This window comes from Eschrichtius robustus, chromosome 2 (genome assembly GCF_028021215.1).
Source record: "Eschrichtius robustus isolate mEscRob2 chromosome 2, mEscRob2.pri, whole genome shotgun sequence".
NCBI classification, from domain to species: Eukaryota; Metazoa; Chordata; class Mammalia; order Artiodactyla; family Eschrichtiidae; genus Eschrichtius; species Eschrichtius robustus.
In genome coordinates this window covers 174,886,629-174,907,169 of record NC_090825.1, presented here as the reverse complement: position 1 = coordinate 174,907,169, position 20,541 = coordinate 174,886,629, and the positions used below count along the sequence as shown (strand labels likewise).

At 47.9% G+C, this 20,541-nt stretch overlaps 1 protein-coding gene across 9 annotated transcripts in view; it reads right to left on the bottom strand.

Annotated features, from left to right (window-relative positions):
• RFX2 (regulatory factor X2) overlaps positions 1-20,541 on the bottom strand; it is a 97,163-nt gene that overhangs the window by 42,765 nt on the left and 33,857 nt on the right. For 7 of the 9 annotated variants that reach the window (XM_068537167.1, XM_068537169.1, XM_068537162.1 and 4 more), the window contains exons 2-5: positions 8,491-8,609; positions 5,635-5,774; positions 3,978-4,090; positions 1,210-1,299 (exon numbers count right to left, since the gene is read on the bottom strand). In XM_068537167.1, coding sequence (XP_068393268.1) covers positions 1,210-1,299; positions 3,978-4,082 — 195 coding nt within the window. In that variant the 5' untranslated portion in view covers positions 4,083-4,090; positions 5,635-5,774; positions 8,491-8,609. The remainder of the gene's footprint in view (positions 1-1,209; positions 1,300-3,977; positions 4,091-5,634; positions 5,775-8,490; positions 8,610-20,541) is intronic. The other 2 variants (XM_068537164.1, XM_068537165.1) reach the window with 2 other exon arrangements.

Below are 20,541 nucleotides of genomic sequence, written 5' to 3'. Positions count from 1 at the left end.
GTTTGGGGGTGAGAAAATTAAGGGCCGGTCTCATCGTGCCCCCTCTGTAGGCCTTCCCATGCAGCAGCAGGACAGGGCCGATTCCCGCCTCTGAGGACAGCCCAACCCGGGGGACACATGCACACACACAACCCCCTTCGTCTTAGCGGACTGGGTAAGATGCAGAGGTCAGTCCCAAAGTCCGGGTGGCCCAGGAGAAACAGCGGGCACAGGCCCAGCCCCACAGAGGAGGGCAAGCTTCTGGAATCATAGAAGTCGTGGTTGCCCCTCCCTCAAGGAGCTAAAGCAGGGCCGCTGGTTCCCTGCTAGCTGCCCCCCCCCACCCCCATGCCTTCGCTTCTCCCCCAGGACCCCGAAAATCACACAGCACCAGGCAAACATCTCTAAACACCCTACTAATCTCGGCAGGAGCCCCTCGAAGACAGAGGTATGTCCTCTGGGGTCTCGCCATCTCCATATTATGCTCCTGGTTCCTTTCAGGCAGGAGCCTGAACGAATTTTAATTCAGCATCTTACAGAGCAGGAGTCGGCAAATTCTGGCCCTTGGGTCAAATCTGGCCCGCCTGTTCTTATAAATAAAGCTTTATTGGCACACAGCCACACCATTCCTTTATGACTTTTGCGAGTGTTGCACGGTTGTGCCAGAGACCATCTGGCCTGCAAAGCCAAAAAAGAAAAATGTACGGTTAGGCCTTTTCCAGAAAAGGTTTGCCAACCCCTGCTCAGATCACACTGCCTGTCTGAGCTGATGATCTGGGCTGCGATTTGGCTGGTGAGCCCACGCATTCAAGCTTTCTTCTCAAATCATTTAATTTCACAAGAAGTGCCCGTCTGAGGGCCCAGCACTTGCCTGCGGATGAGTTTGCCTCCCCAGGGGGCTCCATGCTCCTCCAATCCAGAAACCTCCGCTATCTGCCTGCGTGTCTACCGCTGCACCCCGTGCTCTATCTAGGGGCTCGCTTGCGCCCCAAAGGCTGAATATCTGAATGAATGAAAGATCATAAGCTTTCTTCGCTTGATGCAACCTAGCTGCAGCAAAAGATTTTTTTTTTTTTTTTAAACACAGCTTCCAAAAGAACTTTCTGGTAAGGAACTGAACACATCAAACGAAAAGGAACAGCGACAACAGAAAAGCATGCATCATCGTTTAGACAGGGCTCCAGGGTGCTACGTGCCAACCTCGTCCCGAGTCACCTGTGCTGTGGTTACCTGCTGTGGCACCTGCTGCACTCTGGGGAGGGAGATGGGCTGCATCTGAGCCCCCTTGGGAGCTGAGCCTGCTGCCTGGACCAACACCCTCTAAAAGGGAAGGAAAGAGGACATTTAGGCTTGTCAGAGGTTAGTCCTGAAAACAAACACAGGTCACAGCCAGCTCGACCGCGCCCACTGTCGCTTTATGGAAACGTAGCAGGACGGGTAGGAAAGGAGAGGCGGGCGCACACACACGCGCCTCAGGCTGACTTAGGCGGACACAGTGGGGACCCGAGCACACGTGCACACACGCGCACACACACACACACACCCAGCAGCTTTGCCTCCTTGGGGTCGGTAGTCATCAAGGTGACATGGGCTGAGAGCTGGATGCCGAGGCCAGTCGTCCACACCACCTCCTCCGCCGGACAAGCTGGGTCACACCCCACCGTTTCTCAGTACCCCCTGGACTGCCCCCATTTTACACGCGAGGGAACAGGAAGCCTAGAATGGTCAAGGCCAGGTCGATGTCCTGCGGCCTCAGCATCAGAAGTTCTACAACCCAGACTCAGTCCAGGCCCCTCCTGGGCTCCATGACTGCTCTCTGGGTCCCTGAGCCGTCTTCCCAGTGTGGCTTTGTCACCTGGCCTGGAGGACTGCTTGGACATACAAAGCTAGGAAAACATGAAGGATCAAAATGTACCCTTCAAGGTGAGGGAGGAATAGGAGCGCTTTGCTTCTGTAAAGGCTGGGCTTTGGAAGTCATCAACTGTGATTCTGCGATTGTCCCACTTGGACCCTAAGTATCACCAGTTGGGGTGATTCTGCGGGGCTTGGCTTTATAAACACCGCTGTACTAATAAGAATTCAACACACTCGGCCCTTCAAAGACAAAGAGAACACAGATGGTACAGAAATCAATACGGTGGATGGATAAACCCACATGGGAACATCACTCAGCCAGAAAAAGGAGAGAAGCAATGACACTCGCTACAATGTGAATGGACCTTGAGAACGTAATGCTCAGTGAGAGAAGCCAGGCACCAAAGGCCACACAGTGTGTGATTCCATTTATATGAAACGTCCAGAACAGGCAAATCCACAGGGACAGAGAGTGCATTCGTGGTTGCCAGGGGCTGGGGGAGAGGGCTGGAGGGTGACTGCTCATGGGGACGGGGTTTCTTCTTTGGGGGATGAAAATGTTCTGGAACTAGATAGAGGTGGAGGTCGCAAAACACTGTGAATGTCTTAAATGCCACTGAACTGTTCACCTTAAAATGGTGAATTTTGTGTCATGTGAATTTCGCCTCAAATAAATAAATAAGAATATTAAGGATATGCATGCACCCACTCCAAAGCAGAGCTGTTCAATACAGAAGCTACTAGCTGTGTAGCTCTGTGGACACTGAACTTTACTTCGATTTCAATGAATTGCAGAATTCAGTTCCTCAGTGGCACTGGCTACATTGCCAGCGCTCGGAGCCTGGCGGGGCTGGTGGCAGAACACGCCCACTGTGGTGGGAAGTCCTGGCGGATGGCCAGGGCTGAGAGGGGAAGCAGGAGGCGTGCATCATGGGGACAGTGGGAGCCAGAACGCCCCTTACTGGGGATGAACTGGGTGCTCACTGCTCAGGGAGTGCAGTGCAGCCTGCAGGCGAGAGAGGTGCCCGACGGGGGCGGGGACACAGCCATCGAGGCAGGGGTGCGGGGCTGGATCCATCTCCAGCAGGCACCGGAGCCCTGGAGCCTGGGATGTACACGGTGGCCACGGCAGGACCCTGGGACCAGTCAGCCTGCAGCCGCTACAGTGAAGGCAGCCGCCACCCAGGCCCCGGGGCGCCTGAGACGGGGGTTTGGTGAGAGGGACCCCAGGAAGCACGGGGTGGAGGGTTCATGCATCAGGCTCAGTGGGCAAGGAAACAATCAATTAGACCACAACTGCAAGTGATCACGCCCTCTTGGCACCCATGCTGGGGCGGCCACACTTCCAAGAAATAAATGCTAAACATGTCCGACTACACATTCTAAACGGAATAAACGGCTTTGATGTTTGCCTTTTGGCTTTTGCTGAATTACGTTTTTTGGGGATTTTTTTGTTTGTTTTTTTGCCATAATCAATTCTTTCTGTTGTGCTCCTAACTTTTAGATTTGTAAATCATAGATGATCACGTGGCCACAGTGGACCTCTGCACATGTCTATGATTTTGGTCTGTTCTGCTACCTTCGGTCTCTGGTAGATTTATGTCACTAACTTTATGTTTATGTCTACTTAGTGGTGTATTTCAATCCACTATAGAAATCTAGAAGTTGGGAGAGCCTTAATGTGAAAATTCTCTCTCTGCAAATTTTAAAGAATATACCGATTCTAATACTAGATTCAATTAATGAACCAAATCCTAAGAATTCTCACTTCTCTTTTGCCTTATGGATAGAAAGGCTTTCTGCGTAGAAGGGTCATTTCCAATGTACAAGAAAACTGCCACTAGCGGATAAGAATGGACTAAATCAAAGTCGGGGAAGGGTTTTCTTTTTGAGTTTGGATCATTGATTCCTTGGTGGGACCTTTTTAAACAAACAGTGAAAAAGTCTAATAACATGGGGTGAGGGAGGAAAATGAGGGTGCATTTCAACAGCAGCAGCCATGGAGCTGAGAAGTCAATTCAGAAAAACAGAGATTCCTCGCTCTGTTGATTCAAATGTTTTTCAAAACCAAGGTGGACGCGTCCCCACCCTGGCTGCGCTGGTTTTCCCGGAGCGGCCCGAGCGGCAGGCGGCTGGTCTCTTACCTGCGGCGAGGCTGGCACAGGCTGGGCCACAGGCGCCTGGGCTGCCGACGAGGGACACAGAGCCACGGAAGCCGGCGAATCCGATCCACCCTCTGAATTCTGCATGCTCAGTTCTGAAGAGAGGCGGAGAGAGAGCGAGTGGGGCAGGGCTGTCTTCACCAAGCCCAAAGAGGTAACGTACACGATAGGCGAGCGGTAATGACCTGCAGTCTTCCAAGCCCAAATGCAGGAATCCTGGGCCAGACTAGGTAAGGAAGGGGCAGGGGGGAAGAGGTTGCACAATTGTTCCGTAAGAAGAGAGAAGGGAGGGGGCAGGGGATGTTTTTCCAAATATAAACCCGAAAAAACAGCTCTGCAGGAATTCCTGAACGCTGGGGACAACAGCTCCCCCTTTCTGATCTGATCGGGCTCATACGACTTCTTTACTCATTTACCGACAAAACCAAAAGCTCCTGGTGGATGCTGGCCATCTGCGGAGCTACTGCACCCTAAACTATAAGCGCATCCCCCTAGGGCAGGGTCTCCCCCTCGGCACTGCTGCCATTGGGCGGGTCATTCATGTTCTGCGGGGCCGTCCCAGGCCCCACCCACTTGATGCCAGCAGCATGCCCAGTCGTGACCACCGCAGATGTCCCCAGACATTGCCCAGTGTCCCTGGGGGGGTGAGGGGGATGGATTCAACGCTGGTTAAGGGAGAAAAAAGGTGATAGCAGAGAAAGAAATGGCACATTCCTTTGGGCTGGAGAAAAATCCTCAGGCATTTCAGCAATAAGAAAAAGTGCCTTCTTCTCCTTTGCCCACGAGAAAGCAGACAAGTACCTTTCTCTGCAGCCAGGTGTCGATATCTTTCAAGAAGGTAATTTAAAAATTCTCCACCAAAAGATTCATTTAATCTCAGCACGAAGTGGCAGATGACAGTCACTCCGGGAATATGCTGAAAGTCAAACCCTCTTCACTTTTTAATAAACACTGGCTACCTTAAGTCTTTGGAGAAGCGGTGCAATCCGCAAGCCGCGTAGAGAGGAGGTGGTTTCGTGCTCGCACACACCCGTCCCCATCCCTGTCCCGTCCTGCCTGCGGCTCTGAGCACATCCCCCCAGGAGTGAAGTCTCCCGGCTCCTGATCCCCACGGAGGCCTGCACAGCATGGCACATACCACGGTGCCCAGGACCTACGGCCAGAACTTTGATATATGTTTCTCTACAGCCCCAAGAGTCCCCACCTCCAGTAATGGCTGGAGAATCTTTTTAAAAGCCTTTTTAAAAAAATATAAACTGATAATAGATGAAAATACTTTGCCTAAGGGAAGCAGAAAGATGTGTGTGTGTGTTCGGATCTGAGAGTGCTGGCTCAAACCCATCTTTACTGACTCTCCCAGGACTCCCCCATCCCCCTCCCAAATGCCTTTGGTGCCACAAGAGCCACTGGATGGACCGTGGCGGTGCCTGTGGCATTTTTCTCTTTCCCGTGACCTTGACTCAGTTCTCACCACCAGATGTCCCCAGAGCCATGCGGTGAAGGGTGCCTCCTACATTCTTTGAATCTTTCGGAGGAAGAGGGAGAGGAGGAGGAGGAGGAGGAGGAGGAGGAGAGTGTGAATTTCCAATCGTGCATTTCCTGGGTCTCCAACATTCTCTGCCTTCCTGATGGAACTGACCTTTGGAATTATCCTGCTGGAATCTGCTTAATCGAGGTCTCTTGTTTATGGTTTTCTCTGAGCGTTTTAAACCAGTCCTTTGCCCACTCTGCACCACTCTGTTCCCATCTGAAACCAGGAAGCGGGTAACTTCAGCGGCACTAGGAGGAAATGGATTAGAACTCTCCATGAAACGAATCCACTGGTGAGAAAGTGAGCAGGCGGACTTTGCTGAGACCAGACCCTTGTTCCACAGTTGAAGTCTTATGGAAACAGGGAGAACCTGTGAGTGTTGGGATAGACAGTGGGCCCATGCTGTGCATAGTGTGGCCAGAACGCACCTTCCAGAACGCAAGTGAGTCTAACACACTGCTGACCACCATGCACTGTCTGTCTATCGCGCTGCTTAGTGTGTATCGTTTAGACCAGAGTCAGCAACCTTCTTTTGTAAAGGACCAGATACTTTTGGGCCCACCTGGTCTCTGTTACAACTACTAGACTTTGCGATCATAGCACAGGAGCAAAAATGGCTGACGTGTGAACGAATGATCCTGGCTGTGTTCTAATAAAGCTTTATTTATAGAAACAGGCGACAGGCCAGGTTTGGCCCATAGGCCATGGTTGCTGGTCACTGGTCCACATAATTTTTTTTTTTTTTCTGCACCACGCGGCATGCAGGATCTTAGGTCCCTGACCAGGGATCGAACCTGGGTCCCCAAGCAATGGAAGTGTGGAGTCCTAACCACTGGACCACCAGGGAATTCCCCGGTCCATATAATTTGGGTTTAATAAAGTGACGTGGTTTTGGAAGGTGGGTAGAAAAACTACACTGTCTGGAATCAAAGCCTGAGGCCACAGGCCCTTGATCCAGCGCCTAGTTCTTGTGGCCACGTCTCACCAACGTGACAGGACTGGAGGAGCCCCGGAGGGTGACTCAAACTGTGAGGAGGGTGGAGCTGTTGACATTTAAAGACAAACGGAAGTATCAGACACTGGTCTGAAATGCCAACAGTGGTCTTCCCGAAGCCTGCAAAGTCATAAAGAAAACTGATTGAATCCCAGAACCCCAGAAGCCAGGTGTAGCCCTTAAAACTTAGGATGGGAGTTTGGGCACAGAGCACTTTGGGGAGCTGTAGTGGGTTGAATAGTGTCCCCCCCCCGCCACCCCCCCCCAAATTCATGTCAACGTGGAATCTCAGAATGTGACCTTATTGGAAATAATGTCTTTGCAGATGTACTCAAGCAAAAGCTTAAGGTGAGATCATACTGGATGAGGGTGGGCCCTAAATCCAGTGACAGTGTTCTTATAACAGACAGAAAAGACACACAAGGAAGAAGGCCATGTGACAATGGAGGCAGAGACTGGAGTGACGCAGCTACAAGCCAAGGAATGCCAAGGCTTGCTGGGGCCACCAGAGCTGGAAGATCCTCCCCTAGAGGGATCACGGCCCTCTTGACACTTTCTAGTCTCCAGAACTGTTAAGAGGGTAATTTTTTGTTGTTTCAAGCCACCCAGTCTGTGGTACTTTGCATGGCAGCCCCAGGAAACTCACACAGGGGTCCCTACGGTGCATCCTGCAAGGTTTGGTATCCTGCTTCTGTGCCAGGCACAACTCAGGCAGCTGACACATATTTATCAAATGAATGAACACTTTAGTAACGCCGTAGTATTACATCTGATACTGAATTATAAAAATTTACATATAGCATTTCAGATAGTGAGAGTCTATGAAAGCACTTTACAAAACAGATAATAAAACACAGAATTATTATTTCAAGAGGCAGTACACAGCTAGGAAATACAAATAGGTTCATAAAGGTTTCAGAAAATGTACGATCTACCTGGTTATTCCAGGGGTAACTAAGACTCTTCTGGAAAAGGTAATGACCTTTTGAGACCAACTGCTCTGCTCCCCGATTCATCCCTTGACGCTAGGATCAGACAGACTGACAGACGCTGTGTAGGACAGCCTGGCTGCTCTAATATATGAACACACAACAGGCCCATCTACGGAGAATGTGGAATCTTTCCTCAACCACCTAAGATGATCAAGGTTGTAGGTTGCACAAAAGCTGATCCAGTTTCCCGAAAAAATGTTTATTTGGGTCCATTAATCAAGGGCTCTGAGCACATCAAAGTTTAGGTTTTTTTTTAAAAATGGCTTTTATATGTTTTTTTAAAAGATTTTTTGGATGTGGACCATTTTTAAAGTCTTTATTGAATTTGTTACAATGTTGCTTCTGTTTTATGTTTTGGTTTTTTGGCCTCGGGGCATGTGGGATCTTAGCTCCCCGACCAGGGATCAAACCCATACCCCCTGCGTTGGAAGGGGAAGTCTTAACCACTGGACCGCCAGGGAAGTCCCAAAAAATGGTTTATAAAAGGCATACAAAAGAGCACTGACTTTCAGTAATGGTGAAGCAAATTGGTTGGACTAACTTTCCTGCAGATAACAACTACAAAATCTGGGCAAAGTATTTTTTTTTTTTTTAAAGCAACTATTTAAAGACACCGGAGGGTGACCAAAGCAGGCAGACACTGCCAGGGAGCCCACCCTTGAAAGACCACTGTCAGACTGGTTGGTGACTCTGGCTTTTTGCTTGGTGGCACACCCCAGTCCACAAATGCTTGGGTGGCAGAAAGCATCAGCCTGGTCATCTTGAAGTGTCAGAGGAGAGAGTTCACAATGTTGTGTGTGTGGGGGGGAAGAAACAGAGCCACACAGGGGGTGAACCCCCAAATCCGACTATAGGGTCCACCCAAATCTTTAGCCAACTGGCTAGAAGCCACACATGTGGGGGAGTCATGGGGGTCTTGGAGAAAAACTGGCAGTTCAAAGATGAAAAAACTATGTGGAGATTTCAGCTGCTACTCACTGCAGGAGGGGCAGAGTTTGAGTCCAGCCAAGTTAAATGCCATCGGGGGGAACACAGCAGAATCCAGAGACTCTCCAACATATCATTCATGATGTCCAGGACCCAAGAAAGACCACGAGCTATGAGAAGAAATAGGAAATTGTGATTCATACCCAAGGAAAGAAAACAAACAAAAAAAAGGAGTCAATTACAACCAAACCAAGATAATCCAGGTGATGCAGATAAAGCAGCTACTGAAAATAAGCTCAAGAATTTAAAGGAAGTTATATGCACAATGAACAAACGTATGGGAATCTCAACAGAGGAAGAGAAAATTTAAAAAAAGAACCAAGTAGAAATTCTGGAGCTGAAAAGCAAAATAACTAAAATGGAAATTTCACTGGATATGCTTCACAGCTGATTAGAGATGGCAGAAGGAAGAGTCATTGAACTTGAAGATAGATCAATCAATTTGAAGAACTGAGAGAAAAAAAGTTAAAGAAAAAAAAACACACACACACAAAATAGAACATGCAATCTAATATACATGTAACTGAAATCCCAGAAGAAAAGGAGAGAATGGGAAAGGAAAAAAAAAGATATATTTGAAGAATGGCCAAACACCTCTTAAATTTGGTGAAAGACATCAACTTACAGGTCCCTGAAGTTCAACAAACCCCAAGAAAGATAAATACAAAGAAAATCAACTTAGGTGTGTTGTGGTTAAACTGCTCAAATAAATAAATAGATAAATAAAAAGATAATCTTTAAAGCAGTAAGAGAAAACTACATATTATATTTCAAGGGAACAATAGCATGGATGATAACCAACTTCTCATCAGTAACAATGGCAACCAGAAAACAACGAAATGACATCTTTAATGTGTTGGGGAAAAAAACCCTGTCAACCCAGAATTCTATATCCAGCAATGCTATTCTTAAAAGGAAGGTGACAATAAAGACACTTTATGCTAAACAAAACCTGAGAAATTTTGCTGCCTACACTATAAGAAATGCAAAAGGAAGTTCTTCAGGATGGAGGGAAATAACACCAGATGGTAAACTGGGATGTATAGGAAGGAATAAAGATCACTTGAAATGATAAATATGTGGGTAATTGTAAAAGACTGTATTGTTTTCTTTCTTTCTCTTAATTTCTTTAAAATGTCTATATCTATTTTTAAAAATTTATAACACTCTCTTGTGGGATTTATAATATATGTAGATATAATCTATATAACAATAGTAGCACAAAGGAATGGGAGGGTAAATGGAATTACACATGCAAGGTTCTTGTATTTTACATGATGTAGTAAAATATTAACTCTACCTAGTTTGTGATAAAGATGCATATTGTAAACCCTAAAGTAACCTCTAAAAAATACAAAAAGACATAGCTAAAAAATTAATAGAGGAATAAAATGAAATACTAAACATAATTGATTATCCCCAAAGAAGGCAGGAAATGAAGAACAAAAAGCAGATGAAACAAATAGCAAAATGGGTTTCCTCTATCCAGACATATTAATAATTACATTACATGTAAATAGAGTGAACACTTGAATGAAAAGGCAGACATGGTCAGCCTGGATAAAAGACAAGATTGCATTATATGCTGTCTAAAGAAACCCTCTTTAAATATAAAGGCATACATAGGTGAAAAATAATGGGATGGAAAAAGGTAAGCCATGCAAATGCTAATGTTAAGAAGGTTAGACTGGCTATAATGATCAGACAAAACTGACTTCAAGGCAAAGAACATTACTAGAGATAATGATGAACATTTCATCATAATAAAATTATCAATTTATCAGGATGACATAATCATTACAGATGTGTGTGCACCTAGTAATACAACTTCAAAACAGAACTAAAGGAAAAATCAATAAATAAGTAATCATAGCTGGAGGTTTTAAACACCCTTCTCTCAGTTATTTTGATAGAAACTACACAAAAGTTCCAATAAAGATATAGCATATCTGAGTGACACTATCAATCACATTGACCTAATTAACATTTATAGAACACAACCACCCAAACCTGCACTTTCTTCTCAAATGTACATGAACTATTCACAAAGATGGGTCATATTCTGGGACATAAAGCAAGTCTCAATACATTTCAAAAGAATGAAATTATACAGAGCATGTATGTACTTTGAGCATAATGGAATCAATTAGAGATCACTAAGATATCCAGAAAAATGCCAAAATAATTAAAAAATAAAAAATACGCTTCTAAAATAACCCACAGGTCAAAGAATAAACCATAAGAGAAATTTAAAATATTTTGAACTGAATGACAATGAAAACATGACATATCAAAGTTTGTGGGATGCATCTAAAGCAGCGCTTAGAGGGAAATGGTTAGCTTTATAAACTTATGTTAAAAGAAAGGCTTAAAATTAATCATTAAGTTTTCAACCTTAGGAATCTTTAAAAAGACAAGCAAATTAAACTTAAATTAACTAAAAAGAAGGGGGAATTCCCTGGTGGTCCAGTGGTTAGGACTTGGTGCTTTCACTGCCAGGGTCCAGGTTCAATCCCTGGTGGGGGAACAAAGAAAAAAAGAAAAGAAATTTCAGTGTTGAGGAAATTTTGCTTTGGTTCATTTTCTCTGTTGTTTGGAGAGGTTTTTAAAAATTTCATTAATTTCTCCTTTATTGTTTCCTTCTTTTTACTTCTTACTTTTTTTTTTTTTTTTTTGGCCATGCTGCATAGTTTGCAGGATCTTGTTTCCCCGACCAGGGACTGAACCCGGGCCATGGCAGGGAAAGCCTGGAATTCTAACCACAGGGCCACCAGGCAACTCCCAAAACTGAAATTTCTTCAAAAAAGAAATGAGCTATCGAGCTATGAAAAGACATGAAGGAAACATAAATACACATTACAGCGACCCTCGAACAACTCGGGGTTAAGGGCACTGATACCCGTCACTCCACATGCAGTCAAAAATCTGAGTATAACTTCACAGTCGGCCCTCCATATCCACATTTCTGCATAATTGAACCAACCAAAGATTGTGCAGTACTGTACTATGCATTTATTGAAAAAAATCCACAAGTAAGTGGACCCATGCAGTTCAAACCTGTGATGTTCAAGGGTTAATTGTACTAAGTGAAAGTAAATGCATACATACTGTATGATTCCAACTATATGACATTCTGGAAAAGGAAAAACCATGGAGACAGTAAAAAGGTCAGTGGTTGCCAGGAGTTGGTGGAAGGAGGAACGGATAGGAGCACAGAGGATCCTTAGGGCAGTGAAAATGCTCTGTACAATACCATACATTTGTCCAAATCCATAGAAAGTACAACACCAAGAGTGAACCCTAGTGTAAAGTATGGACTTTGGGTGATAATGACTAGTTAGTGTAGGTTTATCAACTGTAACAAATGTACCATCTGGTGAGGGATGTTGATAATAGGGGAGGTTATACATGTGTAAAGGCAGAGAATATACAGGAAATTTCTGTACCTTCCTTTCAATTTTTCTGTGAACCTAAAACTTCTCTTTAAAAAAATCACAGAAAAAAAAGAAAAGATTCACAACTCCCTATACAAGAACGAAAGAGAAAAGAAAAACACACAAATTGCCAATGTCAGGAATGAAATGAGATACACCTCTACAAATCTTAAAGAAATCAAAACGATAATAAGGAACTATTATGAACAACTTTAGCCAATAAATTCAGTAATTTAGATCAAACAAACACTACACACCAAAACTGACACAAGATGAAACAGGAAATATGCATGTCATACATCTAACAAGGAAATTGAATACATTATTGGAAACCTTCCTACAAAAAAAAACTCTAGGCACAAACAGTGCCACTGGTGAATGATATCAAACACTGAAGAAGGAATTATCACAGAAATTCCATCAGCAAATAGAGAAAGGAATACTTCACAACTCATTTCATGAGGTCAGAAAAAACCCTGATACCAAAACTTGATAAAGATATTACAAGAAAAATATTTAGACCAATATCTCTCATGAGCACATAGGCAAAAATCATAACAAAAAATAATAAATCAAATCCAGCAATATATAACCAATATAACCCATGCTTATGTTGTCAACTGTTTTTTTTTCTAATGAAGCCCCAGCTCTTTTCCTCCTCAGTTATTTTTGACAAAGGTGTCAAGGCAATTCAACAGGGAAAGGTAGTCTCTTAAACAAATGATATATCCACATGGGAAGAAAAAACCAAATGAACCTCGATCCCTACCTCACGCCATACACAAAAATGATTTTGAGTTAGATCACAGACTTACACATAAAAGCTAAAACTATAAAACTACTATGAGAAAACAGGGGTGTAAGAAAAGGTTACTTAGACAGGGTGCAGAAAGTAATGAACATAAAAGAAAAAACTTGATACATTAGATTTCATCAAAATTTAAAACTTCTGCTCATTAAAGGATTTCACTGAGAACCCAAATTGGTAAGCCACAGTCTGGGAGAAAATATTTGCATAACTTGTATCTGGAATACAAGGACTTTTACCCACAGTATATAAAAAGGGCTTGTATCCACAGTATATAAAAATCTCCTACAACTCAATAATAAGAAGACAACCTAATGGGCAAAAAACTTGGATAGGCACTTCATAAAGGTATACAGATGCCCCAAAAGGATATGAAATAGTACTCAACCTCGACAGACACTAGGGAAATGCAAACTAAAACTGCAATGAGATGCCACTCACTAGAATGGCTAAAATAAAAATATCTGACAACAACCAATGTCGCGAGCACATGGAGAAATTGTAACGCTCACACACTTGTGGGGATGTAAAATGATACACCACAGTGGAAAAAAGGTTTGGCAGTTTTCTAGCAAGTTAAACCTACCCTTTAACCCAGAATTCCTCTCCTGGATGTCTATCCAAGAGAAATGGAAACATATGTCTTAAAAAAAACTTGTATAAGCACGTTCGTAGCAGTTTTCTAGACAAAAAGGAGAAATAACCCCAATGTGCATTAGCAGAAGAATGAGTGAGAAACTGCAGACTGTGTTAAGTTAATGATGCATAGTGTAATCCCCCAACCATTAAACACACCCACACACACAGCCAAAAAGCTGATGGGGAACACTATTCATTGACAGAAAATTATGAACTACTGATAAACGTAACGCATAGGTGAATCTCAAAATCACTACGCTGAGTGAAAGAAGATGGATCCGAAAGAGTATATACATAACACAGAATGGGCAAAGCTAATTAATCCAAGGTTAAAAAATAATCAGAAAGAGTGTGGGTGCAGGGATTGACTTAGGAAGGGATGGGGGGAAACTTTGAGAGAGGTGGGTGGTCACGTTCTCTATGTGATAGGGTGTGCATTACATGGAATATCCATCTGTCCAAACTGGACAGCTAAGATTTGCACATTTATTGTCTGTAAATCTTTTTTTTTTTTTTTTTTTGGTCGCGCCGTGCAGCTTTCGGGATCTTAGTTCCCCGACCAGGGATCGAACCCGGGCCCCTGGCAGTGGAAGCACTGAGTCCTACCCACTGGACTGCCAGGGAATTCCTGGTCTGTAAATCTTAACCTAAAAAAACCTTTAGTAACGAGTAGAGGATGGGGAGCGGTTTTTGGTATAGGTGGTACAAGATGCAGGATGCTGATAACTTAAGAGCCCCGGTGGTGACTACACAGGGTTCATTATCCTGTGGGTGGATTTTGTTGATGTTTGAAATTTCCAAAATAGGAAGTTAAACAAAAAAACCCATCCGGCTATTAGCTTTCAGCCACAAAGCATAAGCGCAAGCTTCTGCCTTTCTCCACATGTGCTGGTTTGCTGGGCTAGCAGCCCTTGAAGAGGAGACCAGTCGTTTCGGGAGTCCTTCTGGAAGGTGCGAGGCGGGATCAGGGTGACTCCCTGGGGCGGCGCGGAGGTGGCCCGCCCGTGAGGACAAGGGCAACCAACCGGCAGCCACACGCAACGTGAAGTCCTCTGCTTTTCCTTTTCCCCGTTCAGCTGGGTCAGGCTCCTCGGTGATCCCAATCACCTTGGGCGGCTGCACTTCTGCTCTGAACTTGAACTTGAACTTGTGATAGGAACCTTGTGATAGGAATCATTCTGTTGCTGTCTTCCCCGCTTGTTCTATCACAGTCACTTGTCCTCTCTCCTGTTTTTTCTTCCCCAGGCCGGGACCCGAGCCTTCTTCCTCTGACTCTATCTGCGACCGCTCCCTGGAACACGACCCGCGGCCCAGCCTGGCCAGGTTGGCCCAAAGCTCTTTGTGCTCGGAGACACGCCCAGAGTGTTGTTTATAAGCCGAGCACATTTCCTTTGCCATCTGGTCCACGATAAGGGCAAACTTGAGAAATAAAGTGGAAAAGCGCAGGGCCACGGTGCCACTTCCCCTCCTGGGCCAGCCTGGCGTTTAGAAGGCACAGCTGACATTCTGGAGACGCTGCCCAGAAACACCCACCAGCAGCAACAGGGGCGAGGGTTCCTGAGTGTATGTGAGGGGGCCAAGCAGAGACCCGCGGTCTGCAGCCCTGGATCAGGGCCTCCATGAATGAAGCTGTCTGGGCACAAAGGGAAGAGGCTTCTGTTTACGGGAGAATACCCTGGTTACCTAGTAACCAGTAATGACAGGAAAGGAAATGCAGAAAAAGCTGAGGGCAATTTCTGGGCCTGGTTCCTGGTCCAGCGCTGACTCACCATGACCTGAAGCAATCTCCTTTCTATTCCCCGTTCCTCCCCGTGCCAAGGGGAGGGATCACCTGCCTCGCATAGGTCTGGTCGGTATTTAGGAAGCAGCATGTCATCTCTGGGTAATTAGGGGAGAGCCGGCCTGGCGGGGTTTCTAGTTCCCTTCGTTCTGATTGGCCAGTTAGCTTCCGCTCTGGGGAGACGCAGGCCTTTTACTTTTACTTTGCGGAGAGACACATGGCCGCCTCCTCGGGACATCGGTTCATGTTATGCTGGTACTTGGTGGCATCTGGATGGCACCTGGGTTCACTGGCCCCCAAGAAAGCAATTCATTTCTTCCCCATGGACAAGAAGGGACAAGTCCAGAATGTTCTCAAGAGAACGAGTTGTTTCAAACACCGGGGTCTGGTCTGATGCTTGTGTTGACATTCCCAGAGTTATTAAGGGGACCAGAAAAATCGGGTCCCTTTTTTTCTCCTGGGTGCCCTTCAGTCTGAGGCCAGGTCTAGGGAGCAAGCCACATGGAGTTGAGATTCTCCGCTGTCCCTGCTGGCGTGTGGCCCCTGCTGAGCGCCAGGCACCCAGAGGAGACCCGTACGGTTGGAGGACTAAATGTCCATCTCCTCCTTGCTGAAAAGTGGATCCTTTAACCCTCCATGATGGTGGAAACCACACCCTTTCTCTCTTGGACATTCCCACGCACCACCCCCAGTAGGCACTGATGCAGGGTCCCCACTGTGCACAATCGGCTGGTCATTCCCTGGGGGGGGCTGGCCCAGGCACTATGGGTGCTGATGGCATCCCTGGCCCCCAGCCACCAGATGCCAAGAGCACCTCCCAAGCCTGAGTCTCTGCTGCACTGCTGAGCATCTCTGGGGTTTGGGGCAGGGTTGCCCCGCTCGAGAAGCTCTGTTCTCAGGGAACACGCAGCCTCTGGGAAATGAGCTGGACAAACGGCGCTCGAGCACAATGGACTCACAGACAAGCTGAGAATGGGGACAGTGACAAAGAGGGCACTGTGGTGACCTGGGCACCAAACCACTGCAATCCGGCCAGAAGGAGGGGGGAAGACGGCGGGACCCTTTAAAATCTACCCACTCTTTCCAAGAGTCACAATTTCAACTCACATCAAGGGTGGCCCATTGTTCCCTCTTGGCCTAAACCTTTTGGAGGCCCTGGTATTCCTCAGTTAATTTTCAGTTTTGTTTTTTTTTTTTTCCCTTTTGCAGCCATGGACTTTGAAGGATCAGAGTTGGCTCCGAGTCCCTCTGGAATGAAGTATCCTCAGAATTCAAATTCCTTTTTCTTTGGTAAGAACTGGGCTTCTGTGCCTGTTTTCTTGTTGGAAGCCAAGCTTTCCCTCTTTCTCCAGCAGAGAGAAGATCAGGCCCAAGCCCTGGAATTGGCCGTCAGAGGGCTCTAAGCTCAATGCAGGGGGTGGGAGGCAGCCAGGTCCCCGGCCAGTCCCATGGTCCCAGGGTTCAGGGTCGAGTGGGACAGGCCCCTCTGAACTCCAAGGACAGCCACTTCCCCCCGCCCCACCGTAACGTGGCGACACCCTCTTACTTTCCTCTTAAAGAGACATGATTTGACTATTAACGTAAAAATTGTCCAAACTGAGGTATGGTTACCTTGTCTGGGATGTGGTCTGATTTTAGTTGCCACTGACAATGTCACAGATTCAGGGGAAAATGTGAATTAAAAAAACACAGATGTAGAGAACAAACGTATGGACACCAAGGGGGGAAAGTGGCGGGGGAGTGCTGGTGGTGGCAGGATGAATTGGGAGATTGGGATTGACATCTATACACTAATACGTCTAAAATGGATAACTAGTAAGAACCTGCTGTATAAAAAAATAAATAAAATTCTAAAAAAAACCCCCAAAAAACCCCACCCAGGCTGCCCTGACACTTTCACCCAGCACATGTGCTCCTGGCAGGCACCCACCCCGATTCTATACCTTATTAGTAATCACTTAATAATGCCATTAGACTTGGGTTCCAGGAAATGGAAATTCTCCCCTGGTTGGGCAGGGTGGGGGGCACCCCAAAGTTCAGCACATCGGCCTTTTATCTGTCCCCGGCGAGTGGGCCGGAGAAGTGTCGTACACTTACCCGCGTACACAGAAACACACATGTACACACGCACCCACAACGCACACACATGCACACCCATACACATGTACCAACACACCCCCACCCCCGCGAATACACACACATGCACACACAGAAACATATAGGGGACACAGATACATAAACAGGCATACACATGTCCACACCCGCCCCGCACAGGCTAACGTGAGAAAAAATGGCCCCAAAACACTCCTAAGACACTGTTGCCCTTTTCTTACTTCAGATACGTTTCTATTAAACTGAAGGTTGACTAGGTCCAGGGTCCCAGCAGGGAAAAACAAGTGATCTTCGTAGTAAAAAAAAGGGGGGGACCCCTATGGTTACATATTGGCACGCATGCATATGGGGAAAAACCCCTCAAAATACAGGTTTTTCTCTACAGAGAACTTCATCCCGGGATTCCGCTCTGAAATTGTCCCCCTGTCGCCCCACTTTCTGACACAGCCTCCCCACCCCAGCTCTTGGTCTCACCCCGCCCTCCACTCCCCCCCTCCACTCCCCCCGCCTCCCCGGCCCACGTCCTCCTCCATCTGGCCAGGATCCCTGGATCCCGACCCAATGTTTCTACCCCTCTATTCCTCAGCTCCCATTACTCCTTGTTTATTTTTTGAAATTAAAAAAAATTTTAAAGAATTTTTTGGCTGCACCGCTCGGCAGGTGGGATCTTAGTTCCTGGACCAGGGATCCAGCCCGCGTCCCCTGCATTGGGAGCGCGGAGTCTTAACTACTGGACCGCCGGGGAAGCCCCGGGGAAGCCCCGGGGAAGCCCCCGTTACTCCTTATTGATGACGCCCTTCCTGCTACAGCGGCAGAGCCGCGTGGATGGCAAAGCCGAGAGGTTCACTCCCCAGCCCCTCACAGAGGAGGCTGCAGCTCTGCTCTAGGTATGGGGAGGGGCTACACCGAGGGCCCCAGGCCTTAGTTTCGGCGCTGGTCCAGGGTGGGAGGCCGCCTCCCTCTGCATCCTCACGTCGGCCCCACTGCCTCCTCCCAGGGGCTTCGAGGACGCCTTTCAGGGTCGTCACAAACCTCTCCCTAGTGGTTGGGTTGCACCTTGGGATTCTGACCCCTCGTTTCTGGTCTCCTCCTCCCTCTGATAGTGTCTTCTCGGGCCCTGGTCCGGCCCCTCTTGGTCCTCTCCCCACCGCGCCAAGTTCCCATTTCCAGATGCCCCCCCAGACCTGGGCGCCGCTCCGGTGCCTCAGCAAATCCAAAAGAGAGCTTCTTCCCCCCAAAATGGCTGCTGCTTCTGCGTTTCCTAAGCCCCTGGGCTGTTGGAGCCATTGGGCATCTCCCTCGGCCTGGTGGCCGCATCTAACTGGTGACTTGCTCCTCAGGTCTCCACCGGGCCCCCCTCAGGGGCCTAGACCGTCCCTGCCCCTTGGGCTCGCACTGCAAGCTCTGGATCTGCCTCAGGGCAGCACGGGTATTCAAAATCGACGGCTGTCTGTCGGAAGCCTAAATGCGGAGGTGGGGGTCCGGGACACGATGTCAAGGGTCTGTGGTCCTTGAGCGGTGGAACACGTGTGGCCTTCACGCTCACGCAGCAGCTCAGATCCTCCGACCTGAAGACGGTGCATCCTAGCTGCCTGAGAGCCCTGCTCCACGCAGCGCTTGGAAGAAACGGCCACCTGGATCCCTTCCCGCTCCCCAGCCTGCGAGCTCCATCAGGGAGAAGGCTTAATACTCTTCATGTGTCACTTGCCGGGACTGTGGCCGAAGCCTCAGCTTCTTTATCCGAGAAAGGGGTGGAATGATGTACTGGTTGTGCCCACCCCGAGCCTGGATCCCAGCCGGTGCTCGATAAATAAAATACGGCCTCGTGGAACAGAAAAGGGACGACAGCCACACCAGACTCCGGCACAGCGCGTTCCCTGTGTGACCGCAGTTCTCAGGGAACTACTCCTTTGTCAGCCTCAATTAAGAAACAACAAACAGACTGAGGCTCAGAGAGGTCAAGCCATGAGTCCAAGGCCACACAGCATGAAGTGGCAGAGCTGGATCTGAACAGGGTCCTCCTTTAACAGGAGACATGAGTTTATGAAGACTCCCCGAGTCTCTCGCTGTCTGTACCGCGCGGGTCCTTGTTTCCTTCCCATAGAAATTGCTCCCCAGGCCCCACGCCAAAGAGAACTCAAAATAGTATCAGCAACACGGGCTCAGAGTTCTGCTTTATAAGTTTCTACAATTAGCTACATAGCTCAGGTACCGGAGCTATGACTCGACTGACATGGTTCGTGTGAATGAATTACGTGAATCCACGTTGGGCTTGCGTATTTCAATTCCCTATCTGGTGCTTCACCTTCTTAGTAACTGGAAGGAACTTGTACAAAAAGACCCTGACAGTCACCATTCCCGTCGTCTTTCCCCCCCAAGCAGTTGCCCGCGTGGGTAAAGAAGCCCGGGTCCCGCCCCTGACCGGCGGCGCATGCTCAGTGCCCACCTTCACTCCCACCCCTGGAGACTGATGTCTCATTTCCACCACCTCCCCCCTTCGTGCTCTCCCTATGTCCCCTCTCCACGGGGGCATGCTGCCCCTTCTGCACCCACCACGTCCTGCCCTCTGCTCTGATGCGCTTCCGCTGTGGCTCCATGGGGACCGCCAGGCTTCCCCTGGTTTCTTTCTTTTTTAATACATTTATTTATTTATTTATTTATTTTTGGCTGCGTTGGGTCTTCGTTGCTGTGTGCGGGCTTTCTGTAGTTGCGGTGAGCGGGGGCTACTCTTCGTTGCGGTGCGCGGGCTTCTCACTGCGGTGGCTTCTCTTGTTGCGGAGCGCAGGCTCTAGGTGCGCGGGCTTCAGTAGTTGTGGCTCGCGGGCTCTAGAGCGCAGGCTCAGTAGTTGTGGCGCACAGGCTTAGTTGCTCTGTGGCATGTGGGAGCTTCCCGGACCAGGGCTCGAACCCGTGTCCTCTGCACTGGCAGGCGGATTCTTAACCACTGCGCCACCAGGGAAGCCCCTTCCCCTGGTTTCAGCCACCTGACCCCTCGGCTCCCCCAGTTCAGCCCAAACGTAATTCAACACTCCAGGCTCTGAGACCAGGGCCTAGGGGGCTGGTGGCCTGAGGGAGGCCCCTGCGCTGTGCCGCCTCCACCCCGCAAGTCGACGTCTTTGTAGAACGAGGGTGGCTAGCGTGGCTTTGGGGGTCCAGACCTGCAGGGTCAAGGCAGGCGCAGCCATTCTGGCGTGGAGGCCACTGGAGGATGGGCTGGTGTCCCTGAGAGCACTGAGGATGGCCCCTGCCAGGATGGGACAGACGGGACC